General features: G+C 38.0%; 2 protein-coding genes across 2 annotated transcripts in view; one reads left to right on the forward strand and one right to left on the reverse strand.

Moving 5' to 3' along the window:
• The window catches only part of SLC25A12 (solute carrier family 25 member 12), a 51,762-nt gene extending 47,119 nt beyond the window's left edge, over positions 1–4,643 (reverse strand). The window contains exons 1-2 of the mRNA XM_082483394.1: positions 4,596–4,643; positions 3,979–4,032 (exon numbers count right to left, since the gene is read on the reverse strand). Coding sequence (XP_082339520.1) covers positions 3,979–4,032; positions 4,596–4,607 — 66 coding nt within the window. The 5' untranslated portion in view covers positions 4,608–4,643. The remainder of the gene's footprint in view (positions 1–3,978; positions 4,033–4,595) is intronic.
• Positions 4,644–6,343: 1,700 nt separating this feature from the next.
• Positions 6,344–27,870, forward strand: HAT1 (histone acetyltransferase 1). Its single transcript, XM_082483395.1, has 11 exons — positions 6,344–6,401; positions 7,620–7,691; positions 10,393–10,468; positions 12,203–12,323; positions 18,168–18,347; positions 18,583–18,704; positions 19,205–19,309; positions 19,654–19,760; positions 22,342–22,493; positions 23,798–23,914; positions 27,474–27,870. Exons 1-11 carry the CDS (start codon positions 6,395–6,397, stop codon positions 27,639–27,641), a joined length of 1,227 nt encoding a protein of 408 aa, XP_082339521.1. The 5' UTR covers positions 6,344–6,394; the 3' UTR covers positions 27,642–27,870.
• Positions 27,871–27,943: the final 73 nt, after the last annotated feature.

Below are 27,943 nucleotides of genomic sequence, written 5' to 3' on the forward strand. Positions count from 1 at the left end.
AATTAACGGCCTTATCTCTAATTTGTAACTTTTCCACTATATACTGCAGTATCTTGATTCAGTTGACACAGCTTTATGTGAAAGACTAACAGAACAGGCACTTACTCTGCCAGGGACTCACAGGAATTACAATATTAACAAGAAGACCTCCACACAATACCTGTTAAGGAGTAACACTCCATCACGATACATGGGATCATTCAGGTGTCTCATGTGTTTCAGCTGTGTGCAACCCAACCAATTCAGTCAGGACAGTATTTCAGCATAAAGGAGCTTGCATCAGTACCAATGCCTGCTTAATTATCTCTTATACCTCTTCTACAACACCGGCCACTCACATCATCTCATCACCTCTACCTCTTCTGCCCTATAGCTATGATGACAGCTGTTTGCAAGACTGTGCTGTAAACCAGATTATTGAACTAATCCAGAATTAAAATAGATTTATTTCCACAAAATTAAGACCACAAAACCGTGGACAGGAATCCTTTAATTCAGCACTGTTGCTGACAACTAAATCATGAAACTGTTGCTTCATTTAGTCAACTCAGAAGGTTGTCTTCTCAGTCATCTACACAAGTGACTAAAAAATGCATTATGAAGCACAATTCTGTTGCGAGACATGCAATCCAAAGAAAGATTTATGTATGAAGGACCATCAAACATGCAGACTATGGAGCGTATCTTCAGGAATAACAAAATTCAGCTGTATGACAGCAGAGTACGTATCAAAGAGAGTCAAAATCTAAATGTCATAATCTTTTTTTCTTCAGACACCAATTTATCTGAGTTTATTACAAACAGTGAATTGTTTTACAATAAAAACTGTGTGTAGGAAGTTCTGTTAAAATATTTTGGAGACAAAAATAATTAACTGACAGACACATTTTGCTCCATATGAGAAGGTCATGGTATTTTGAAAGAGTTTGGCAGTGAGCCAATAAATTAAGGCCTGACAAAGTAGCTAGGCTATTCCCTTTTGGCATGTATTTACACTTGTCCTCAAGTTACCTTTTCACTATACAACTTAAGTAAAAAATCTTTTAGCACAAAATAGGCAATTGTAAATTTTATCTTAGTTTGCACATAAAACATAACACATCAATTAAATCTGTATTTTCTGTATTCTGTCTTGAATTACTTTGTAACACAAAATTCTTACTATATATAGTCTGTCTCAAGTAAGCACTTGATGAATTTGCATGAGACTTCTTTTTAAACATCACCGCATAACACGAACACACAAAAACCCTACGCTGTACAATATAGCACTAGGTATTGCCACACTTTAAGAAACAATGCTGTCTTTGAAAAATTGGTTAGTTTTCAATTTAAAGGGGTTTTCTATCCCAATTATTTTATCTGGGCAGAGGAGAAATAAGTTCCAAAACAAATGAGACCTATGGGTACTCTCAGCATATTTTTTTAAATTAAGCTAAGCTGTGAGCAAGAGATTCAGGACATTTGACGGGGGGCAAGTTTCCTGTATTAAAACTGGAAATGTGTTTTTGTTTCTTTCTTTCTCCACCTTGCTGGAACAGGTTCCACTTGCATTCAGCACGCAGGGAATAATTAAACTATATTCCCCGAGGGCTGACAGTCTTGCATAAGAATAAAGAATGAAGTCTCACTAAGAAATCTGATAACTGTTGTTCTACATAACTCTTTTACCGTTCAGTGAATTTCTATTTTGTTCTATGGTTATTACTGAACTCAATGGTCAGCAAGCACCTGAAAGGTAATTTAACAGTGTACAAACACCAAATTTCAATGCCTGCATTTCATAGTTATATTACATTGAAATAATAGCACATCTTTTTAATACAAGTCAAACTTAAGATTTTTAACAGTTTAAAATAATAAAAATAAATATATAGTAAGCTTCAGAAAGTCTATTGGAAAGGTGACTATCAAGCATCCATTAAGATCAACTTAAACTGCATGGACAGAGGACACATATCACATTAGAGGATACAGAAGGAAATTTAAGTACACTCTCTATGAATAAGGTGGATGACGAAGAGACCTAGAGTTAACATCTTCCCTTGCGCCCATTTCCAAGGGAAGCCAAATTTAGGAAGGAATGCACGCCCTTTAGCTGAAGCTCACAGAACAGGCCAGCACCCTCAGCAAAGAGCACAACATACCTGACCCCTGATGTGTGCAACACTCGCAATATTTCATAACAAGGCTCTCTACAACTTAGTCTTAGAAAGAGTGGGTTCTCTTTTGATTTTTTTAAAGTTTGCAACTAAGTTTGCTTGCTATCTATCAAATAAAAAATGCAATTTCAAACTAAATTATAATCAAATATCATCCATAAGAAATAAATAAAACTCTCTTTCTATGCCAGACGTGTCTGTGTTGTCTTTTTTTACTGCAAATCTCAGATACTCAAGAGGAGACAGAAGAGCTTTTGTACTTTTCATTCCTCAGAGCACAACATAATCTACAACTTAATTTGCATGTTTCTTTGAAGATTACAAGATAGACATGGAGAAGATCAAAAAGCTGTTTTAAAATCAGGCTGTCTGCTTTTTAGGTCAATAAAACATGTATTGTCACAGAAACAACTTCAAGATCCAGTTATACAATGTTCTTTCTCTCCACTTTTCCCTGCATGAACGAAATCAAGGACTTAAAAAATTTACTTATTTCCAGAAAAAAGCACTTCTACTCACTGGAAGTCAATAATCATAAAACGTCCACATTTCCAAGTTGAACAGAATATTTTGACACCACAATTCACTTTTTTGCAATAAAACATGCAAAAGTATCTTGCAAAAAGTTGGAAATGAGCTGTGCGATGTTCTAGAACCACACATTTTTGTATTGTATTAGTATGTATTTTAAAAAATCCTATTTTCATGTTGCTTATTTTATTAACATACTCTACTGTGTTCCTTATCTACAAAAGCTAAATATCATGTCAACAATGTGATGAACCTGCGATGGAAGATTTTTTACTAGAAACTAAATGCTGGGCTTTCACGGTTTGATTCCGGCATTCTAAGTTTTGGCTCTCCAGCAATGTCACCAGTGTAATCCAATATGCCAAAGCAAAAATCTGCCAAAATTATGGTTGGGATATAACTTCTCTCTCCCTGACAAAAAGGTCTGTCTCCTTATCATATGTGGAAACCATTAGATAATACCACAGGACCAAAAGAGACATGGGAAAGATGAAAGAATAGATTTTATTATTTATGGTATTAGCTCAAATACTTATTTTTCTTTCCTTTTCCATAGAGGAAAGCTTATTGAATATACTGTGCAACACTCAACAAAAAGGGAAAAGAAAAAAAATATTTTAGTGATTTTGGAAATATCAGTGGCCCAACTATGGGCATAAACATAGCTGTTCCTATTCCACCTGACCAATTCAGACCTTATTATCAAAGTTTTAGGATTGATTGGATTGTCTTTTCAGATTGTGCTTCACTGTAACTAAATGGAATGGAGAAAGCTTCATGTTGTTATTTACGTATGTTAATTATAAGGCCCTGCAAGGGATAATATTATTAAACACATCAATCTTAAGAAATCAGTTTTAAGTTCTGAAAACATTGTCAGTTGTCCATTCATTTGTAGGAGGAAGACATATAAATCCCAAGGACAAAATATACCGCCATGGAAGCAGATTTTTTTAGAATCTTCTTGCAAAAGTGTATTAAAAAAAACCCAACAGTACTTAGTTACGGTTATAATTTTTTGCTTATACAAAATTAGAAAATACCTCTGAAAATTATTTAAGATTATCATTTGGAAATGGTTAACCACGATTCGTGCCAGGAGCAGCTTCTCCTTAACACCTGAAGGCCCTTCCAACAGACTCCGCCTGCCTGCAAAGTGAACTTTTACATGTCCTACAGGCACGACATGCGTACGATGCCGGGGCAAACAGCTGAACGGGGAAAAAAAAAAAGGGGGGGGGGGGGGGGGGGTGTCAATCAAACAACGTCAGACAGAACTTTTTACCTGCAAAAAAATACTTCGTAGTTCAGCGGGATCCGCTCTTTTGGTTGATTGCACCTGTGAACACAGGGGAGTTAATGCTGGGCTAGCCGGGCCACTGACAGCCGGTAGATAAGAACCGCCGCGTGCGCTGATAAGGGCAGCAATACCCGCTCCCTTATCTACCCGACGGGGCGAACCCCGAACACGAGCCCTGGGTGCTCACTGCGGGACTCCACCGGGCTCGCTGCCGCTGACAGCTGTCAGGCTCCGGGCCGCCTGGGAGACCCGCGGTGCCCCGGCCCCACACGACGCCGGCCGCCACCGCCCGCCGGGCCCGGCCGCCTCCGCCCGCCGCCTAACGGCCCTCTGCCCGCCGGGCCCGCGCCCCCCCTGCCCCGCCGCTTCGCCTCAGAAGGCGGTGGCAGGGCAGGCTGCGCTGCCCCCCTTCCCCGGGGCCGCCCCGCCATCACCGCCCCCGCCGGCTGCTTCCCCCCGCTTCCCCCCGCGGAGCTCCCACAGCAGCGGCTTCCTCCTCCCGCCGCCCGCCTCCCCCCGCCCCGGCCGCCCCGCGCGGGCAGGCGAGGGAGGGAGGGTCCGCCCGTCTCCTCCTGCGACAAGCGACGGAGGGGGAGAGTCACCTTGACCGCCATGCTGCGCCCGGCGAGAAGGAGGAGGAGCCGCCCGCCGCTACCCACCCGCCGCGCCGCCGCAACAGCCGCCGCCTCAGCGCAGCGCTGTGGTAACGAGCGCCCTGCCCTGCCCCGCCCGGCGCGGCCCGCTCCCCTCGGCGGGCTCCCCTCAGCGGCCGCCGAGGACGAGGGGAGGGGAGCGGAGGCCACCGGTACCAGCCGTGGCCCCCCTCGGCGGGCGCCCGGAGCAGGAGCTGTGTGGCAGCCGGCGGGCGGTGTTGCTTTCCCGCATGGGCCCGGTTTGGACGGCGGGTCAGCCGCCTCACGGCGGGCAGCGAGAGCGCGGCGGTGGGTCCTGGGGCACCTCCGCAGCAAAGCAAAGCGAAACTTGCGGAAACGCGGCCGAACGGTCTTTTGTGGCTGAACAGATGGGGCCGTTCCCGTGAGGGTCGGCGGAGCCGTACCTGTGGGCGCCAAGTGCTGAAACCGTTCGTGGGCCGATATTCTGGCTGCGAAGGGGTTGTAGCCCCGTATGTCACGCAAAAGGAAGAGGCACAAAGTAATCGATTCTGGCTGGAATTCAGTAGCCGCTGACAGGCACTCGTAATACATTAGCAGTAATGCACGCTGACTTGCTTTATAGCTCGAAATGAAAAACACGCAAGTTACGGCCTCAAGGAAAAGGGAAATGTGTACTTTGTTTGGACAGTTCAATCACAGTAAGCACTTGTAAAACCTGACTGAAATAATAATGCCCGTTTTGTCTTGCTGCACTATTTCAAGGGCCCGACAAGATATCTTGTATTACATGTCACTGGAAAACATAAAAAGGATGGCTTCTGTTATACCTCAGGTTACACAGTGAGATATAAACCTACAATATAGTAGTTCGGAGTTTATAATGGTAATCACAAAACAATAACTCACCTGTGTAAGTTTAAAACGAGTGAAAAAAAAAAAAACAAACAAACAACAACTGGAAAGCAGAACTTTTTTTTGGCTACGGGTCAACAAAAACTTCCTGAAGATAACTTGGTGTTCATGTACTACATGTGTGCCTACGTGCCAGCTGACAGGAAAAACGGTTTTGCTGTAAATCTGCCCAATTAGCAAGTATTTGCCGACCAAGGCCATGCACATGCTAGTTGCAGAGTAACTGTGCATCAGAAAACAGACCCTTAGAAGAAAACTGCAGAAATCTCCATGGTCCTTCCAGCAGTGGCTGCACCAAGGGGTTCAGCACATGACTGGGTGTTTTGCTAATGATAAAGCTGTAATTTTTCCCTCAGTTGAAGCATTAACGGTGGCACAGAGCAACAAGGCCTGTGTGTGAAGGAAGGGTGGAAATAAGAGAGGTTGCTCTGCCTACTCCAGGGCGGAAAGGGAAAATGTTGTATTTTAGGCCTCGTCACAAGGCGTTAAACGCCCCGCCTGACCCGCCACCGCCACCGCCACCGCCTCTCACCACCGTGGCCGTGGCCCCGGCCCGCTCCCGCCGCCGCCGCCCCTCACTGCTGCTGCAGCAGGTGCGAGGCGATAGCAGAAACGCACTGCGCATGTGGGAGTCAGCCCGGGCTACTAGGGGCGGGGCTATGCAAACTGGCAGTCGTGCGGATGCGCCGCTTAAAGGCTCCCGCCCGGGGCAGCGCTGGGCATGCGCACGGGCTTCGCGCAGCGCCGCTATTGGCTCCCCGCCGCGTTTCGGCGGGCGGAAGCGGAAGGGTCTGTGTGTGCGCTCATTTCCGGTGAGTGGGCGCGCGGGCTGATTCGTTCTGCTCGGGTGACTCGGTCGCCGCCACTCTTCGGAAATGGCGGGTGAGTCCCCGGGCCTGGTCTGCCCTGCGCCGCACGTCCGCGCTCCGAGGACTGACAGGGCCTGCCCTGCCACCCTGACCGCGGAGGAGGCGGCGGTGGCTTGGCCGCTTGGGGGAACAGGTCTGGGCGCTGCCGGTGTCTCTCCGTGAGGGGGAGTGAGGCCCCGGCGGCGGTCGGCACTGTTCCTCCTTTGCCGGGCTCGTGCGGGCGCTGACAGCGCCCCGATGCCGCCCACGGGTGGGAGCGCAGTGGCCTGGACGTGGGGCAAGGAAGCGGACCGTGAGCTCGGGGCGGCCGTGGCGGGACCAGTGGGTTGGGCTGACCGCGGTGAAGTCAGGCGGCCGAGGAATCGGGTGTCTGCGTGGGGAGCGCGGCTAAATTTCCACCCCTGTGTTCTTATGGGCGTGCTGTTGCTGGGCAGGCAGGCAGCCTCAGGCTCGCGGTCCCCACGCTTAGCAGTGGTAAGGCAGGGTGACCCTTCGTGTTCATTAGTTTAGTGGCGGGGGGATCAAAACCCCGAACTTGTTTTTACTTAAAAAAGTTTGCTATCTGAAGTTAGAGGAAGAACTTTTTGATGAGACTTCTGGAATGAAGGAGAGGCTGGATTTGTAAAGCACTTGAAAAATACCATAAGTGGCACATCTTCTGTGCTGGATTGTGCTTTGAAAAACAGACTAGATGCAATTTGTTTGTTGTTTCCTTCCGAATCCATTCTGGAGGAGAAGTGGTAACTAGCTAATTGCTGGTGGTGTACATGCCACTGTAGTTCATGAACACCTGTTTATGAAAATGACTTAATGCCAACACTTGAAATGCCCTGAAACATGTTACTTAACACGTTCTTTAAAAGAAACATCTGTTAGACTGAACTCTTAGTTTTTACATGCAGCTTTCAAATGTTTTATTGGTAATAACCTAGAACACTTAAATATTTTTATTGTAATGCTTTTCATTCTCAGAAGCTAAAAAGAGAGATATTTGTGGTCTGTTTTCTTGTTTCTAGCTCTAGAAGAGTGTTTGAGATAAACCCCTATATTCCTTTTATGCGTTGTAGCATATTGTAGATCTTTAACTTACTTGGTCAGTGGTTTTGTTGATTTTGTGTTGTGTGGGGTTTTTTTGGATTTGAGAACCTTTTTCTAAATGTGTTGCTCAAATAATAGTGACGCATAGATTGTACACCTTTTAACTCTGAAAGAAACAAAATCTTTTTCTTAGGTCTTACTGCTATGGAGAAGAAGCTGGCTGAATACAAGTGTAATACAAATGAAGCAATTCAGCTGAAATTAGGTAATGTCACTTTTTAAATATTGTGCATTTGATACTGGAATATTTTGTATCTTCTTAAGAAACTTCCTTCTACTTAAATCCGTCTAGATTTTAATATGTAGTTATTAACGTAAATATGCGAACACAAGAATAGGAATACATAGCCTACAATTAAAGTACAGCTATAGAAATTCAGTCCTGTCCCTACGTAATAATGTCAGCAGTTTATTAGTGTGTTACCAGAGTACATTGGAATTACATCTTGTGTTATTTTTTTGAAGTATTCATTATGTTCTTCTAGTTTCTCTTTTTCTAATCCTTATGCTGTGGTGTAGTCCTAAGTATGTGTCTTCTTCATGGTGACTGTAGCAACAGAACTAATTTTTTTAGGGTTACAAATAGCTAATTATATCTTTTTTAACATCTTTCCCTTATTTCTTTGAAGGGAAAAATAATAAAAGCAAGAAAGAAGCCTGAAAAGTGTTGATGGGTTTTTTGGTGCCCTTCCCCCCACAACATCTTGATTACACAAGACATTTTAAATGAATTTTTTTAAAAATCTGAATAGAAAAAATGACACTCTTTTGAGAACTGATTATTGCTCTCTATAGCTAATTTGCTTAGTAGGACACCCAGAATACAGACGGAATTACTGAACTCTTGGTGAGCTTGCTTATATCAAACTTATATGCAGCAGTAATAACTTGAAGAATAAGGCTTACCTGTTCAACTTTTAATCTTTCTAGCCCTTCAGCAATTTGTTCCCTTGAGTAGTACAAATATATTAATTTATTAAGAAAACAGAAGTAGTGAACCTCTTACGCACTTTTCAGAACTACTACTAGCAATCTGTACCATATAGTTTAATACACAATTGCCTTCCGCTTGTGAGCCAAAATGTCATTATAACCAAAATACTTAAGTTTTTAAGCCACTGTAATTATGAAGTATTTCTCTTCCTCTTAAACTTTATTTTAATATTGGTTTTATGACTAGGTCTAACGCTTATTTTTCTCTTTCACTTTTCTAAAACCAAAGGAAAGAGCATGAGATAATGACATCTGAATGAATTTGGTCTAGCAATCTGAGGAGCTACTATATCAGATTTCAGGGAGACTGCTAGAGAGGATTTAGTTGAGGTACCTCATTGCTCATCTCAGCTAATACTTTTAGCTTCCTTTTTTCTTTCAGAGAGTATAGATATTCCACATACAAATTATATTAAAAGAAAAGATGAGAAGCTACAAGGTGGTACCATTAAAAACAAACAAACATGTATTCCCCATGTGCATCTAAAAGCAGTCATACTACCCTCTTCAGGGTCTTAATTTCTTCCATGATGACACTTCAAAATTGCTCTTTGGTTTTTGTTTTGTTTCTTTTTTGTTGGTTGTTTTTTTTTTTAACACTGGCCTCAAATTTGTTCCTCTGAATTAAACCTGAGAGGACAAGAACAACCATTATCTTTTGCTTTTGAGGAAGCTAAACTTTTATCTTGTCACTGGAACATTCCTCATTTGCATTTTTCTCTTTGAATAACTCCTTTCTAATATTATGAGAAAAAACTTTTTTTTCCTTGTCTCTGCTTTTACTGGAGTAAAGCAGCAGTGAAGCTGTAGGTCAATATTCAACGTGCTTTAAAAAAGAGAAGCTTTAATAGCAATATTAACTCCTAGAGCACTGCATGCTCATGCTGATACAGTATTAACTCATTCAACATTAAAGATTTGTAACTGTTGTCTTGAGCTACCTGTGCCTTGTTAATGTGGCTGAACTATCACTTTAATGCCTAAGAGTTGCATCCCTTCCAATTTTAGGTAATTTTTTTTTAAACTGCAAATACACAGAGGATATTTGGGAATCAAGTATGTCAGTCTTCTAAAATTTTTCCTAGAAAATCTTACTTTAATCTCTAATTTCATCCACTAATCATAAATCATATCTTTTATGATGGAAGAACTGTCACAATTACTGTGGATGCTTGTTCGGTAAGTTACTGAGTCTGAGTAGATGCCATTATAGTGAAGATTTTTACTTTACTGGAAAAGACCTTATTTAATAATAGGCTTTAAGAAAAAGTAAAGGGGGGGGGGGGGAGGTAGTGGGGTGGAAATCACTAATTATTTTGGTAACATTTGTACAAGTACTGGTACGGTATTGGTGCAGCTGTTTTATAGGTATCTGTGCTGATTCTCAAAAACTTTGACGTGAACATAAATGCACATAAACATTTCTTTCCATTCATCACTCCATGAAAACCCCCTACAGTGAAGTGTTCTCACCTGTGTGTAGGAGAAGAATGGCAGAATGAGAACACAACATTGATTACATGATTGGTCTGGCTTACTGTGGGAATATCCTGCTGGGCAGTGTCCTCAATGTTCAAGATGAAGTTAAAGGCAGTATCATTCAGGAGATGTATACATGTACATATTTTGTATATATCTATCTGTGTCAATTTCTCAATTTTATTCTGCTTAATGATTTGATCTCCTTGGATCAAACAACATGCATCTAAGTTGTGCAAGATGTCTTCATTTCATTTGTATGCCAGCCTCATGTAGATAGGTTCGTAATTGAAGTTATCTTGACTCTGTAGTGGAAGAATGCATTAACATCTAGCAGGGCATTTGTGGATAAACAAACTGAAGCTGATAACTTGCTCGTGCTCTTCTTTTTTTTTTTTTTTTTTTTTTTTTTTTTTTTTTTTCCTTCTTCTCAGTTCGCTTTCCTGAGGATTTGGAGGACGACAACACAACATTTAATCCAGAGTATAGCCATCAAGTGTTTGGAGATGAGTAAGTTAAAGTATCCAGAGTCAAATTAATAGGTCCAGAAGAGGAAAGTTGCTTCCAAGTTGTTAGAGAACAAGAAATCCTGCTATAGCAACCTATTTTTGAATGATGCAGCAATACTTCAGTTTTATCACTGTATAGTTAAACAGTGGTCTTGGTGCCTAGCTCAGAATTTGAGCCTGTAGTAGTTTTATATGCTATTTTTAAGGTAGATAAGCAGAGAATGGAATACCTGATTTTGCATTCAGAATTACTTGTTTAAACAAGTTTTGTGTTTGTGGCATTTTTCTAAGATTAAGAAAGGATTATTAATTCTTGCTAATAACTTTCACAGTGATGTGCAAAAAACCCACTATCTAGCAGCGGTATGTCAATCTATTTTTTACTAACACATGGGACTTTTAGTGAATAAAACATAGAAGTTCACTATGAACCTAAACTCACATTGTTGGCTGTTCTAGATCATTGAATGTAAACTGAATTGAATTCGGGGATTTGTTTTCTCTAATATGTACACTTGTAACCAGTTAGACACGCAGGGGATACAGAAACTATCGAAAAGTATGGTTTCTTTTTTATTTTCAGGCATGCTGACTTTCGTTAATATTGTAGGGAAGTTAGCTACTATGTCCTAAGTGCTAAAGTGTCATTTACTATTTTTAGTAGAGTGATACTCAACAATCTAGCCATAGTTTAAAAAAAAAAAACTAGACACTAAGGAAAACCCACATGCACGTGTCTCCAGTCTTCTTGAAGTAGTTACATTTCTTAACTTTCAATTCCTTTAAAAAGCATTCAAAATACTCCAAGTAGGATGAACTACCTATGTTAATTGTAATTAAATTAGTTATACTATTACACACCTACTACAGCTATCAATGACAATAATTGCACTTTTAGTAATGGGAGAACTCTCCAATCTATCCGTATAACTAACAAGCAAATTCTTGTTCTGGCACTTATACTTCAAATTTTAAATTATATATGTGCTACTTTAAGAGAAAAATATCAGTTAAAAATTAACTATGCATTAAAACAACAAGAAAAAGAATCTGTTTCTTTGTGAACTTTACCACTTTCTGCAGTTTAGTTTTTTGCCTGAGAATAAATTCTCTACACAACAGTACAGTGTTTATGTTCAGGCAACTCATATTTTCAAAGTGTAAAAAAGTTTTTTGCATTCCATGCCTTTTTTTTTTTTTTTTTTTGCATTTATTCAGTTCTAGTTAGATTGGATAGTTATATAGAATTGACCACTAAAACCACGCTTGTAGCTATGACTGGTTATCTGTCTGTGTTTTATACAGTATAAATTGCAGTAGTGTATTCCAAAATATTATACTACACTGCAAAGTCAGTTTTAATAAATGTTATTGATCCATTAATATAAATAAATGTTAATGAGTTTAAACTATTGAGAAACATAAATGCAGTATTAGATATTTCAGGTATTCTTTCTTGAACGATCACATTAAGTGCAGAGGCACTGCCTTACTGAGTTCAGGAACATGTTCTATTTCTCCACTACAGGAGCAAAATAACTAGTAGAAATAGTGTAAGGTATTATATCTGTCTAGATAGAGCACATCCAGTTTGATTCCCTTTTCCTGTTAGGAAGCTTAGTGTACCTCACTGGGACAGATGATGTGAACTTCAAATTATTAAATGAACGCTTTCTGATGTCAGTGTTTTGCTGTGAAACTTAGAGTTCCTGATTGCTCTTTTCTCCTTCCTCAGTGAAGTTGCCTTTGGCTACAAGGGACTGAAGATCCTGTTGTACTATATCGCTGGTAACCTATCAACGCTCTTCCGCATCGAATATACATCTAAAGTTAATGAAAAGTTTGACTGTGTGGAGGTAAAGACAGAACCAGACCTGCACTTAAAATATTATTGAGAAGGATTAGTTGGGATATGGACAAGAATTCTAAGTTTAGTAATTGCCCACCCAAATATGATTTATGTTAAAAGCAAACAAACAAAGCTTCCTTTGCAAAGCTGGAAAACGCTTTGAATGTCATCTATACGTTTTCCCATTGTTCCTCCTTTGACTGCAGTGCCATCAAGATTGTGTCAAACAGTACAGTCAAACATGAGGTGTTAATACCAGGGTCAGTTCCACAAAAAAACACAACAGCTTGGGAAGTCTGTATTTCCATGTTAACTGTCTCTGGGGGGAGGACTAGCATTGGTGGGTTTTAAATTCAGTAAGAAGGAAAAGGAGGTGTCTGTAAACACGTCACGAGGTAGGATACTTGACTGTGTCTCTTCAAATGGCGAATGTGGAGAGAAAGTAGGGCAGAAATGCGATTAGAAACTTTTGGGTATCATATATGGTTTACATCTTACTTAAATGAATACAATAATACAGTTACCTGCAGGATGTTTTGTTTGGTTTGGGACTTTGAGGAGGTTTTTTTGGTTTTTACTTTTCTCTTCTTGCCTACAAGTTTTCCAAGCTAACAGAATACTTGTAGAAACTCTTTTTTTAATTCGTCTGCCTGTATCCTCTCAGACTAATTTTGAGATAGCCCCACAAAAGCTAAGCTAATCAGTCTTTAAGCCAGCGGAAGAAAGGTATATGGAACTTACAAATAGGAATAAAATAATCTTAACAATGTTTTTAACTGTTTAATACTTGTATAAATACCAGTACAGATATTCAGAAAAACCCAGTTTTTCAGAGTGGTCTCTGATGCATTAAGAAAACTGAATATCATATGAGTTTTATTGAGTTAGAAGGAAGAAAAAATTGAGTTGATTTCTTTCCAAAAGAGCTATCGATATGGTTACTGATGAATCTTTGCAATACTCTGTAGTGTGAAATAGCTGTACGTTTACATCAACTTCAAATTACTCTTCCTGAGAAGCAAACATCTTTATGACTTCAAGCTATGTTTTAAGTTTCTAATTTCAAATTCATTGGAGTTTATTTAAATATTTTCAAGGAAAGGCCTATTCTAAATGAAAAGGTACTGGAATGACTCTGTTAAATGATTTTTAAATATTTGCCCTTCCTTGTTCTGAAGTTGTATTAGAATATACTTAATTCAACAGGCTAAGTGCCTGGACATGTCTGAAATACTTTTGCAGCTCAGGCAACATACCTTAGGAGTGAAAGGTCATGCTCTTCAATCTTCAGAAGGTTTTTAGAAATAAGGAAAACAGGAAAGCCTGTTGGCAAAATAGTAATCATTAAAATAAAACAGTCCAGCCTTTCACCAGTATAACTTAAAAATCATGTCACAGAGGAATCCACATCATAGCACCTTTTTACTCAAAGTCTATATTTTTTGTACAAATAACAAAGCCGCTTTACTTTTCTGGAGGTACAAGCAAGGTAAACAAAGTCTGTCTTGCCCTAAGCACACTCTGCAACTTTTTTGGTCGCTCAGAATCCTTGCTTCTTTCAAGCCCTGTTTTCTCTATTGAATTATTTCTCCAATTGTTTAAGGGTTTGAGATGGGTACTAAAAAGAGGATCCTATTGAGTGAGGCTTCTGTATCCTTTACAGAGTATGTACAAGCTTTGAATCAGAAGAACATGGTAGCTTGCTCAGTGCTTCCCTTGGTATTGTTAACACTGCGCATCCAAATATGCTGCTCATATGACTATATCTAAACCTTCATAGGAAAAAAGATATGGTGGTCATCAGCCTTGTTCTGCATTTGTTTTTTCCATTGGTTTAACCACCTTAAGATATGAATGTATTTGCAGAGATTAAAACATAAGCTGTCATTACAGCAGGGTGTTAACTTAGAAAAGTAAATGTTAATATGCATTTAAATTAACTGGTTGCTGATCTTGGCTCCTTCAGGATAATCGTACTAAGATGCAGACTATCTGCCATACAAGACAGGTAATCTTTGTGCTGTGAATAGATGGTGTTTAGGAAAGGACAGCAATCTCTGCCTTTAACATAACCGGTTACAAGTGAGAAGTTAGTTTTAATGCTCTCCAAAGTTATTCACAGCTTAGGATTTTGTATCTAAATACCCAGTCGTTCAACAGCAGGTGGTTTTATTCTGTAATACTAAGTTTGGTTCCATCATTGCTAAAGCAGCTGCTACAATCTCTGCTAGGGACTGACAGAAATATTCCTCCCATTTTTTTTTTCTCCAAGATCTTTTCAAACATGAGGAAAAAAGATAAGATCCTGAAATGTCAAGAGCCGGTCATGTTTATGCATTTTAGTATCGTCTCCCTAAAGATGGATTTAAACGATGTTAGTGGGGAAGGCTCAACAAAGTATGATCATGTTTTGAACAAAAGCTGCCAGTTAATTTAATGAAAATGGACAGAATTTATCCCTTGGATGGAGCTGATTCAAATATCCAAAGAGAGGCTGCTCTCTTCTAGTGTAAATATTAATAGCATTGACCTCCACATTGGTTGCTGCTTTGAGATTTGCAGCTGTTCAAGTATCCTCCTTTTCATCTGGATTTTACGATGGGGTGGGGGAAAGTATTTCACTAACCTCTGAAACAGTCTATACTACAAATGTATTTATCTTGCTTTGCCTCTGGTCTAATACATTTGCTTTACACAAAAGTTAATGAAAAAGTGTAATTTTAATACTGAGTATCTTTTTCATCTTTTTTTTTAAGTAATATTACCGATTGCTCCATTGCTCCCCACTAGATTAATGCATATAATTGTTAGTGAAATTTGGCTTTCAAATACACTTCTATAATTATTTTAAATGAAGCCACTTTGAACAGCATCTATATGGTATACAAATGTCATAACTGCCTGTTAGTACAAGAATAATCTCTATATTAAGATTAGCCACAGTCACATGCAATGTGTAAAGGGGCACTGCCCACTTCATAGTCCTACTACAAATCAAGTTTAGTTACAAGCCTATACCAAATTCCCCATCATCACCTTGCATGTTTCTGATTATGGTGGTTATATGTTACAGGCAGTGCTTCCATGAACCATAAGCTCAGCAACTCTTGGCTGGCTTCGTTCAGGTTTTTGCATGCTTCATTGTAAGTGGTTTTGCCTATGTTTAACACTGCCACAGTAGTCAACTGGATTGTTTTTCTGAAGAGAAACTTGTGCGTCATCACATGCATCCATGCCAATTGATAAGATAGGAGTGCCTTGCTCTGATAAAAGAAATAAACCTCTCACCAATATCAAAGAAGCACACAAGGGAAGGGCAGTAAACAAATTTTGGTAACTATTTGGATTATGAGCGCCTCAGAAGTGTTTGGAAATTGCCTACTATGTAATGAATGTTTCCATTAACACGTACAGGTATTAATTAAGCGAATTATTTGCATGGTGTTGATATTCCAGGACTTACTGAAAATTGGATCGCTTTAACTTATGCAACCACTCAAACTGAGGATTCTGGGATTTCCTCTGTAAGAAAGGAACATCTTGTTAACCCTAAAAGTAACTGAAGGTTATAGTTTATTTTCTTAATTTATGTCAGGCCCCAGTTCAAGGGGAAAGAACTTCCAGGAGGCAGTAGGTGGAAATATGTTGTGGTCATGTAGAACTAAGAAGGATTATCTACTGCTTTATCTGCTAAGACTCTGTTATCATTATTTAATTCTTTCTATTTTATGGAAAACAAGATTTTTCTGTGGTGGCAGCCAGTGATGTATGCATTGTCTTACATGCTTTCAGCAGGTGGAAGTTTGTTTTCCTTCTTATCACTAATGAAGAAACTTAGAAATGTAAAGGAAGCAAATTACTTGAACGTTATATATAATACTTCAGACTGCATATTCACCCTTTTTAGATATCTTCCACATAGTCTGAGTTATTGAACTCATGCTTGGAAGTCTTGTTTTAATTCTAGATTATTTTTACATGCCTTTTTTCAGAGATTTAAATTGAAGTCACTACAGATTCTTAGTTGTGGTTTCCTACAGCATTGTCAGTAGTGCAGACTTAAGATCCGTGTAAACAATACACTTGCACACTTTAAAAAAAAAAATCTAAATGTCTTCCATACAAATAGTTTTTCTTAATGTAATTCATTGATTGTGAAAAACAAAAAGGCTAATTTTGTGTAATGCAGGTAAATCAGTAAGTGTAAAGAAAATATGTTTAACTAATATTGCTTTAAGAAGAATAGCAAAGGTTCCAATAAATGCAGCTCCTTTGTTTTGAGAATTAAATGGATGTAAAGATTGTACGCATTTTAACTGGGTTCTTATACCACGTATTGTAGAGCTATATTTTAACTGCTTAATAGCTCTCTCTACAAATATAAATATAAATGTTGGTAGTACCAAACCATTAAGAATAAAACTTGTTTGTGCTGAACTACGTCCATCTTTCTCTAGGCTAAAAATGTAACTGAATGATAAAGTGCTATTCATTTGCAGGTGCATTGCTTCTACTTAAGGGACTATGGTTGAAAGGACAGGAATTAGTAGCATGTTGTATTAGCCTTTTGTAGTGTATTTTGTTCTAAGCATCTTAATTTCCCTGTTTTGAATGCTAAGTAGCAAGGGTCTTGGTTTTGAACTAATACCCATCATGCATGTAAACGGTGTGAAAGAGCTGCTTAGTAAGTTAACACAAAGTGTTCTTGTGTCAGTCCTTGTGGAAATAGATACAATACAAACATTACAGCTGAACTCACGGCAAACTCCATTAAGTAAAAACCTGGATTCATTGTCCAGAGCAAAGTTTGAATTGAATGTAAGCTCATTTTGTTGAATGTAATGTCAGGCTTTTAGGGGTTGTATTGAGGAGTACGGTTTTGTTAAGTTGAGACCAATTCATTAAGTTTTATTGCCTGGTGAGAAGCAGTAATACGTTATTGTGAATCTTCATCAAATATTCATGGTTAAAAAGAAGTAGTAAATGTATTCAATCAAGTGGTCTTTTTGGGGTCTGAAAAGGATTATGAAGTCTGCTCAGCTGATAGTCTCTAACTTTCACTTTGGTTATCTGAAAAGAGTAATTTTAACCTCTGAATTTAGTTTTGGTGTCAGAATATTTCTTCCCCAGTATGTTAGACTATAGGTCAGATTTGCTGACAGTATCCATAAATTATATTTTTATTATTTCATGTCAAACTTTGTTTTCAAAATGTTCTTTGATTTGGATGCAGGATGTTGTCTTCTAAGTTTATAATGTGTTTTGCAGAGGATCCTATAGGCAGGCATTTCAGGCAGGGAGATCTAAGAATGCAGAAGTGTGCTAGCTGTCACTTTCCTGTTTGGGAGCTACTGTTTTTTTGGTCTTTGTCCCTTTTTCTCCACTTTTAGTTCTGCACCACCTAATGCTTCTTGTAAATTGCTTGCTTGGGAACCTGGGTTCCACAAGGCTGTGTAAAATAGTCTTGGAGAATTGATGGCTGGAAAGTTTTAGCTTCTCAATATGCTCCACTTTCAGAATAGCTATCAACACTCTCAGGTTTTACTTGAACAAATGTAACAATCTCTAAACATAAAAATGTTCGTGAACTTATGATGTAACTACAAGCTTTTTGATGCTTACAGTGGCTGGATCATAACCTTTCTAGATCTCATCAGTGCAGCTCTTTTACATGCTGGAAGGTCACTACTGAACAACAGGAACGCTTGCTTTTTCTTTTTTTTTTTTTTTTTTTTAAGTTACTGTTAGGCCATAGCACCTCTTTTATATTCATTTCTTATACCACAATAGTAACATCAGTGCTGCCTTTTTCTAATCTTCCATTGATCCTGCCCCCTTTTATAATCTCCAGGCAGATGATGTTGAAAGTAAAATTAGAGAAATCATTCCTCCTGGTTTTTGCACAAACACAGATGACTTTGTGTCTCTGCTGGAGAAGGAGGTCAACTTCAAGCCCTTTGGAATGCTGCTACACACATATTCTGTCCACAATGAGGAAGCTGGTGAAGATATAACATATCAGATATACAAGGTATGAAAAATAAGTGAAACTTTGGCTTTTGAGCAACAAAATTAAAGTCTGTTTAGCAGTGATGCACTTTCAGTAATGTTTCAACTACAGTAAATAAATACTATCATTTTACCAGTTTATTAATACTTATAAACACGTGTTTTTTGTATTGGAGTATTTAATTAGGTTTTGCATAATTTTCTTCCTCTTACATCTGCGATAGGTTTCACCTGACTTCTTCTGGCTTTTTCCCTAGGCCGACATGACATGTCCAGGCTTTCGAGAATATCATGAAAGGCTTCAGACGTTCTTGATGTGGTTTATTGAAACTGCTAGCTTTATTGATGTAGATGATGAAAGATGGAACTACTTTCTAGTGTAAGTACAGTTCTAAAGCAACAGTGGACCTTATTACCTCCACAAAGCCTGCATTTTAATTGTGGCTGGCCAATTATTGGAGCAGTATAATGATATTTTTCCCAGGAAAGAAAAACCATTGTTTATGGGGCTTGAGTTTTCCTCCATTATGCTTTGGGAAACCTTGAGAATAGAGCCGAATTAAATGCTGTTGTCCGTTAGAGCCCTGAATGTAGGCTTAAACAGTAAAATGAGCTTTGCCTGTGTTTTCTTTTACTTGCCACCTATTCATCTTTATAATAGGCAAGTGCACTGAAGTGCTGTAAAGAGGCCTGATTTATCCAAGTTGCTGCACACCAATTAAGTGAATTGTACATTCAGAACATAGCAGGTGTACCCATTGGGCCCTCACAGAGTAGCTTGCTGACACTGAAAATTCAGTTGGAGAATGGAAAAGAAAATGGACACTGCATGGGAGCGCGACTGTAATTGACCTGCTTGGCTTTCTGTTTTATCTGCAGATTTGAGAAGTATAATAAGGATGGAGCTACGCTCTTTGCGACCGTAGGCTACATGACAGTCTATAATTACTATGTGTACCCAGACAAAACCCGGCCACGTGTAAGGTAATTGGCGGCGTAACTCGTGCCTTGCCTTTTATTTCAGAAGAGGGAACTGCTGAAGTTCCCAATACTTGTTTATAATGGTGTTGATTTGTTTAAAAAAATCCCCATTATTAGCTGGCTATGCACTGATTTATTTCATTGTTCCCTTCTTGAAGCAAAGGGAATCTCAAACAAGTTTTGAATATTTGGCAATTTTAAGACTCCATTAAAAACTGTATTTTAACATGAAGATTCATTATACATACTTTAATCTAAAATGAAATACCATTTCGGTTTTAAGCCTTTATGTTATAATGTTTGCAAATGCATGCATTTGAACTGAAAATACATTTCTTTTCCTGTAGCCAGATGCTGGTCTTGCCACCATTCCAAGGAGAAGGCCACGGTGCTCAGCTGCTTGAAACAGTTCATAGATACTATATGTCTTCTCCTACAGTACTTGACATAACGGGTTTGTGTTAAAGTTTTAACTTGGTTCACCTGTTTAATAAGCAACTTGTAGCATTCACAGGTTGTTAGCCTGCAAACTAACTTTCACGTTAATTTGTCAGAATTAAATGGCCTTTTGAAGATTTAGCTTCAGCTCAGTTCAGGATTAATAGTACCCTGGTTTATAGAAGAACTGTATATAATGTAGCTCCTTAAATCCTTTACTTAGAGAACAGCACACCAGGAAAATTCAATCCCTAGCATGAACGGATTACCAGCTAATTAGCCATTTTATTGTGAGATACACAGCTGAGTTTGCCAAGAGATCAAGCCTTGTCAAATTCCTTGTTCAACTTCTATTAGCCAAAACTCAAAAGTGGGGGGGGAGCAAACTAAAATAGCATATTAATTTGATGTGCAAGCCAAAATCTTACAGACAGCAAAAATTCGTGGAGAATTTGTGCTCCAGGAGCACGTATTGCTGGCTGAAGGCACCCGTGATGTTAGAGGTGTGTGCACAAATACCTAAAAATAATAATAAAAAAAATTTAGAAAATGGCAGAGGGTAAAAAAAGGTGTATGTGCATAAAAAATACAACATAAAAATAGTTACAAACATGACACCTGCCCTGTGGTTTCAAGTCCAATATAGGAAGAAATGCAGTTCAAACACAGGGCTTGACCATTCAATTCTAGGTGCTGTCTCAGACCTCATCTTAGTTAGAAATATCCCCCCCGTTCTAATTAAAATACAATAGAACACTTTCTTTCATAATGCATTGCTGCAGGATAACCGTAACAAAGTAATCCACTTCATAATTTTAATCGAGTTCATTAGAAGCGAAGGAAGTATAACTTAACTTATGCAACAGGAAATCATGTGCATCATGCATTTACTTTTTTTTTTTAATAGTACAAAGCTTTACATAGCTTTTATAGCTGAGGATAAACAGGATCTTAACATGGTACTGCATAAATCATGTGATATGTTCACGGCTCTGCCTTAAACACAGGGTTGTAGCAAACAGTAAGTATGCACTAAAATAGACTTTAATTTCTTTATGGAATAAAGCAGGAGAAAGCTTGCAATATTCTACACGGCACGCAAGTTACAGAAATTAAGACTTATAAAATTATTTCTTGTCCTTTTTGAGGAAATTTTGAGGAAATCAGACAATCTTGATATGGCCAGGGTATTTAGTTACGTAGGATCTAAAATGTTGAAGTAAAGCCTTTAACCTTTCTAAAAAGAGGACATGAATGTCTACTTAACATCTTTGAAAGTGCTAATGCTTTTAAAAAAAAAAAAAAGTTAGGAGTTTCACTTTTACAACAAATATTTCATTCTGTTTATAACTTGTTGTCCTAACTGACACAAGCAAAATGTATGGCGATGGTGCTTGCTGTACAGAAACTGCCTCATCTTTCTTAACTAATCTGAGCAAAAAGAAATTGGATCAAATTATTTTAGTACAGTTTCTCCAATCTCTTTTGCAGAATGAGTGCTATAAGACTTGCCGAACAAGATTAGGCCTCTCATGCACAAGGCATTTTAACTGACACAATAATAAGCATTCTCCAATCCAAAAAATAAATTGCCAGTTGTGCAGTGCTGCAGATACACAGTAAAAACTTCTATCCCAGTCCCTCTTCTCAGTAACTTGCAGTTTAAGGACGATCAAAAGCTAATAAATTTCAAGTATTTACAGTGGTCCTCAAAACTAAAGAAAAACACAGCTGGGATGTAAGCTGCTCAGCAAGAAGTTCTACAATGCTAGTCCATGGAAAAATGGGGGGAGGGGGGAACACGATGCTGCTATTTATTTGTAGTAAGCCTGTCTTAGAGTTAAGGAAGGAAGGAATATATTCACATCATCAGTATTTTCCTTCTTCATAGTTCATAAAGTGGGAACAAAGTTGCATATGGGACCATGTTGATGTTCATCAAAGCTAGTCTTAACTTCCTTTTTTTTTTTTTTTTTCTAAAGCAATGATTTTGATAGTTATGCTGCCATTTTAAGCAAAATGAAAGTAACTTGAAATTGCAAGCAGCTTTTGCTTAGGTCCTTCCAGCCTTTTAATTTTGGATAAGCTTGTCCTTTGGGTCCTTGTACCTTTCTCTATCTTCCTTGCTATTAAAGACTGTAACTCGTGGTCAATACATGTCTTTGGCTGGTTTAATTGTATACACTAGGATAGTTTTGCCAGTCTTTTTCCACATAATTAGTGTTCTAGTAGGTCTACAACTCTGTCAAATATAGAATAGATTGAACATACAAGAAAAAGGGTTTATACATAATTTTCTTTTCCCGAGGAATTGAATTGTATTAAACATGTATATTGTCAGTCTCTTAGAAATGTGTATACAATACTGTACAGTACTGCACACTGAAATATTAGAAGTTTTTCTTCCTGCAATCTTTTTAATGTCTGCTGTCAAACATCTAAAACTTTGATAGCAGGACTTACAATTAAGCACAGTTGTTTATATATAGATGAATACTGTATCTGCTTTTGTTTTCCATAGTTCTTTCTAATTACATACCAGAGATAAAGAAACAAACAATACTGATATTAACTATGTGCTTTTTTATTCTTTCTAGCTGAAGATCCATCTGAAAACTATGTGAAGCTAAGAGACTTTGTTCTTGTAAAGCTCTGTCAAGATTTGCTTTGCTTTTCTCCAGGAAAGTTAATGCAAGGTTTCAGTCAAGAAATGGTGATGGAAGCTCAACAAAAACTGAAAATAAATAAGGTATTAAATCATAACAGTTGTAGTTGGGCATATTCTTATCAAACTAGTAGAATAACAATTTAAACAGAGGTGGAGACTTTGAATTTGCACACTGTGTCTTATTTCAACAGATTTTTAGGATGTATCTGAAAGGCAGATACCTAGCTTATGGTTTTAGATAAATGCTTTTTTTTACCTACTGATTCTGTTGATATAATAGAATTTGACATGGTTTCCATTTCTTTCAAGTATATTTTAACACATTATTTGTATTTTGGGGAATGCAAAACACTAAAGTAGCAAACAAGTGCTACTAAGGCAGCTCTAAACACTTGGAGATCTAAACAGTTAAATTGAACAATTAAATTTGCTGGTAATCTCAGTGAATGATTAAATTCATTAGTGAATCTCACAGTGAAAAGGCAGAGTAGGTTAATTAAAAATGTGTTTGTGGCTCAATGAAAACTTTGAGGCTTGAGGGATATGGGGTGTGAAGCCATATTCAAATGTGTTCATGAAAATGTTTTCACTTGTATAAGGAAACTACACCTACAGCCTTCTGTGTCTGATATCTTAAACTTGAAAGGATGAATAAGTTGGTTTGGTTTTTTAACAGTGTTTGAACATGTGCTAGTGTAGCAAAGAAACCATCCTATTTTTGTTTTGTTGCTCAGCAAAAGAATACTTGGTTTTAAATTCTGTTTTCATACAGCTGCAATAGTTAGTAGTAATATAGTAGCAACATGTTTTTTTTTTTTATTTCCAGATGTGATAGTAACTGAGCGTGGTTCCAAAAGCACTTCAGTTTTTCTGTTTACTGATTCTTTCTTTTTCTTCCCTAGTAAACAGAAAACTTTAAATACTGTTGTTTCATTCACAAAGCCCCCGGGAAGTTCTAAATATGAGAAGGGCTGTAGATATGTGTAGGTGGTTAAAATTAGCAAAGTAGATACTGTTTAGTAAAATATTGCTTAATGTCACTCTAGTTCCAGTCCTTCAGTTCTTTGAGGTATTTTTGGACTCTGGCTTCTGGACTTTCTGCTGCTCATTTACAGCAGGTCCTTGAGGCACCTCTACAGCTGGTGCAACACTTTGAGAGATCAGACACTGGTTGTGTGGAAGAAAATAGTTTTGAAGGAAAGAGAAGAATGTTTATTCATATAACCCACCAGACAGAAGGATGGGTTTGACAGAGGCTTTGTCCATGCCTCTGTCCTCTGATAACCTGAGGAACTTTTCTAGTATTTCAATATTTCTGCACTTTGAGTTCTGTTGAGTGACCTCTTTATTCAGACATGGGTTTTATTCTCCTTCCTGTTCATTAGCACCACACAAGACGAGTTTATGAAATTCTCCGATTGCGTGCAACAGACATGGGTGATGCAGAACAGTCCAGAAGCTATCGGTTGGACGTTAAAAGAAGACTGATTGGCCCCTATAAGGTGTATATAACTTAAGTATCATTTAATACTTATTTCAAGGTTAATTATACTTGATTTTACTTTCATTTCCATAAATGTAGTTGATGCCAATTATGTTGCCAATCAACTACTATTAGTTATGCAGTGTTCAACTGACACGTATACAGATGCAGAGAACGTTCATGCATGTCAGTGCTGAAGAATCCTGTGTTTGGCTCCTGACTGTTTCCTGCCCAATTCCAGCAGGAAGTTACTACTAAGCTTATGTTATCTAGCTACATGTGGTATTATGCCCAGGTAGGCTTAAGGGGAAAAAATGTCAATTTCTTGAAAAGGTTAAAAATATCTTAGACAAGAGGTAAATGCTGTAATAAGTTTACACTGTAGACTAGGTATACTTTAGATTCCTGTTTTACTTGGTAGCTGTGTCTTTACAAAACAGCTTGCTAAGAGTAATCTACCCAGGTCAACATAGGTTCCATGTAGATGGAATATAAAATAATTTCAGCAGTAAAGTTTTAGCAAATACTAAACTTAGTGCAAAGTAATTTTTTTTTTTAGTTCCTATTAAGTATGTGTCTCAGGATCTTCAATATAGCTGGTCCACGTTGCATAAACTGACCTTTTGAGATGCAGATGGAAAAAAAAAAAAAATCCTAGTTGCTAAAGGCATAGGTCTTTGTATTAAAAGTCAAAAGACCACAAATAAATCTAGGCTTATTGCTGTAACTAGCATGTTAACCACACTCTTCAATTATGTACTTGCTAAGCAAACCAAAACCCTGTTGGAAAAATTCACAAAGTATGTGAAGTACCTTGATTAGCTTGCAAGCCTTCCTAAAGCAGCACTTACCCTGTTATACCAAAATAGTAAAACTGATTGTGTTCATGTTGGGGGGGGCTGTTGGCAGAAATGAGAACCCAGCACTGTATTAAATACTTGCCTGATCTGAAGACCATGTCATGTTGAATGGCAGGACCTTAATCAAAACACTTTCTATTCTTTCATGAGTGTCTTGTCTCATTTGCTAACTTTCACTCAGTATCCACTGCAAATAGGGCCATGACTTTTCAGCTAACAGGACTGTTATGTGGTTTCAATTCATTCACTCAGCCCTGAAGTCCTACGGGGGAAATCCAAAATTCCATGAGCAGCTTCAATTCTAGTGCTTCTAGCAGTTGTTTCTACTTCAGTCTTTGCGTGCAATAAATGCATTAATAGTGAATGAATTTTGTATTGCTAGATATGCAGAATATTGCTTTTTTAATTTTTCAGTTATTTCAATGAGGATTCAAAAGAATCCTCAAAGCAGCCAACACCCTTTCCCTGATTTTAAGTTTCATGTTCTGAAATATAGCCATCTTGTTTATGGTAGTTTTATCTAGTAAACAGCTTACTCATGCACTTGTTTTAAACATTATTTCCAAGAAATCTTAGTCATGATGCTGTTTCCAAACACTTTTCAGAACTGCAATGAAACTAACTTTTGAGATAGATATATAAAACTGTATGCAGAAACCCCAGATGAACAAAAACTGTAATACATCTATTCCCCTTGAAGGCTTCATATTAGCAAGGAAGCTGTTGCTTAAAATACTGAGTTTTTTATATATATGGCATCATTAGATTGGAATAACTGATACAGCTGACTATGTTGCTCTCTGTCTAAGTGCTACTACTACAGGAAATAAAAGATTCGGTATCTTGGGGAACAGGGCATCACTCTTAAGGTAGCTCAAAGGGTGAGCAGCTTGTGAAATTTCCATTTCACTGTGGCTTCTCTGTTTCTTAAGAACTCTGCTTTTTATGCTCATTAGTAGACTGTGCTGGTAGACGTGTCTTCTTGATCATGTCTTTGTTCTTCATGTGATCCCTTCTGGAAGTAAACACCACTGCTGTGCTGCTTTTCTTAATCATAATACTTTGTTTGGGTTTGCTACTTGACCAGAATATATTTTTCTGCCCAGCCCAATAACTTGCTCCCAAAGAATCTTCTTGAAACTGCCCAGGTAAAATGACACTCATTGCAAGTTTCAGAATCTTGTGTACCTGCATATGCTGATAGTATATTTGGAGGGAAATGGATATTGAAACAACTGATTATCTGAAACGTGCAGAGGGAGTTTACTTTTTACCTGGAATCTGGAACTTAAAGAGGGCCTAACGCTACAGTATCACATGTAATGGGCAGTTAAAAGCTGACACCTTTTTTTTCAGAGCTAATATTTATAATCTTAACAGATATTCCTGGTAATTAAGCAGACTTTTAATTCACTCTAGAATAAGGAGATTTTAGTTTTTCTGACAGAAGCTTGCTGAGAAGGTACTTGTCTCTATTTTCATTTGGGCAACTTACCACATGTTTTGAGTATCTTATTCATTTTGCTTAGATAGAGCTAATGTGACTCTCAAATTTGAAAAGCTATGCTGCATTTGACATCCTTTCAAGAAAGGCTTCCTTGTAGAATATTGGCCAGAAAGGTGTCTGGAGGCCTCATCAGGACTCCAGTACAGAACCTTCTTTTCTGAACTGAACTTTGCCTGTCTATGGGATCTGTGGGACACTATCGAAGTTTTTCTGATCTTACTCATTTACAGTTTACTGAGGTCTCCAGTCCCTCCTTCTGAACCTCAGTGTCAATCATAGAAAGAAACCAAATTTTCCTTTGAGAGATAAGTGTAAGATTAAATAGAGTACAGAAGGGCTTTGGTTTTGCGACTGATGGTAGAAGTGGAATAGTTTGGGAAAATTTTGTTGTTTTAATAAACTCTATAATTCTATAGGTATTGCAAAGACTTATTGATAAGATGCCAGGCATACATAATGCATATATATTTTTTAATGAAATGTTGAATGATGTTCTGCTTTTACAAAGCAAGGGAAGACTGAAGAATGGAAAGTAACTAAGGAACTGAGCAGTTCAGAAACAGATACCAGCTGTATAAAAAAAATATATCTGGGGAAAGGAAAAACACCTCAAAATAGTATTTAAGAAACTTGTAAAAATATTACATATGTGACACAGCAAGGTGAACTCTTCATCTTCTTGCTGTACAAATATGTTTATGGTTGTAAATAATCTTACTGCATTTCAGTGCTGTTACTGCTAATCCCTAGTAACTTTTGAAAAAAATGTAACAATTCCTGAAATGTTTTCTGTGTACAAAAGGCTTAAAATTAATTTTTGATAGTCAATTATGGGGAAATGAGTTGGCTGAACAGCCACATAATGGGAAAACAGCGTGATTAATTTCAGCATAGAACTAAATATTTTGGTCAATTTTCTACATTTCCTAAGTTTTTCATGCCACACATCTTCAGTATTAGAACTACCATTAGACCTAATCTATTTGGTTAAGGAAAAACTTTGAAACCATTTTTTGCTTCACTGGTTCATTAGTAATACAGAAACTACAAGAGTTTAACAGAAACGATGTCCTAATCAAACACTGTTACTGTTTTTCTTATGATTAGGGACATCTTAAAGAACTAGATACTGAAATTGAATAAATTTTATTAAATACCATATTCTTGATGATTATTGGTTGTGTTCAAACTACTATTTTTTGATTGCTTAGAAAAAGCAGAGAGAACTTGCCAAGATGAGAAGGTGTCTAAGACCAGAGGAGCTGACGAATCAGTTGAACCAAATAGACCTAAATATGCAACATGAACAGTTAGAAGAGAGCTTCCAACAACTTGTTTCAGATTACCGAAGAGTCCTAGAACGACTTGCACAAGCATGAGGATTCTGCCTGTACAGGAAACTTGCAAATTTCTATACAGTGTTGTAAAGCACATCCTTAATTGCCACTTCACTGCAAAAAATCTCATGTGACGTTTTAATCACATTAAAGGTGACTTGTGTTTCTGTGCATTTTGAATATTTTCTATTTTTGTGTTGTAGATTTTTAAATGTACTTTAGGTTTGGGGGCACTTATTGCTGAAATAAACAATGTAGATTCTCAGATACAGTATCGCTTCAATTGTATGAATTTTCTTTTACCCTTCTGTTTTGCCTCAAGACTTAATATGATACCTGAATAG

Source organism: Vanellus vanellus, assembly GCF_965231255.1.
Source record: "Vanellus vanellus genome assembly, chromosome: 5".
In the NCBI taxonomy this organism is placed as follows: Eukaryota; Metazoa; Chordata; class Aves; order Charadriiformes; family Charadriidae; genus Vanellus; species Vanellus vanellus.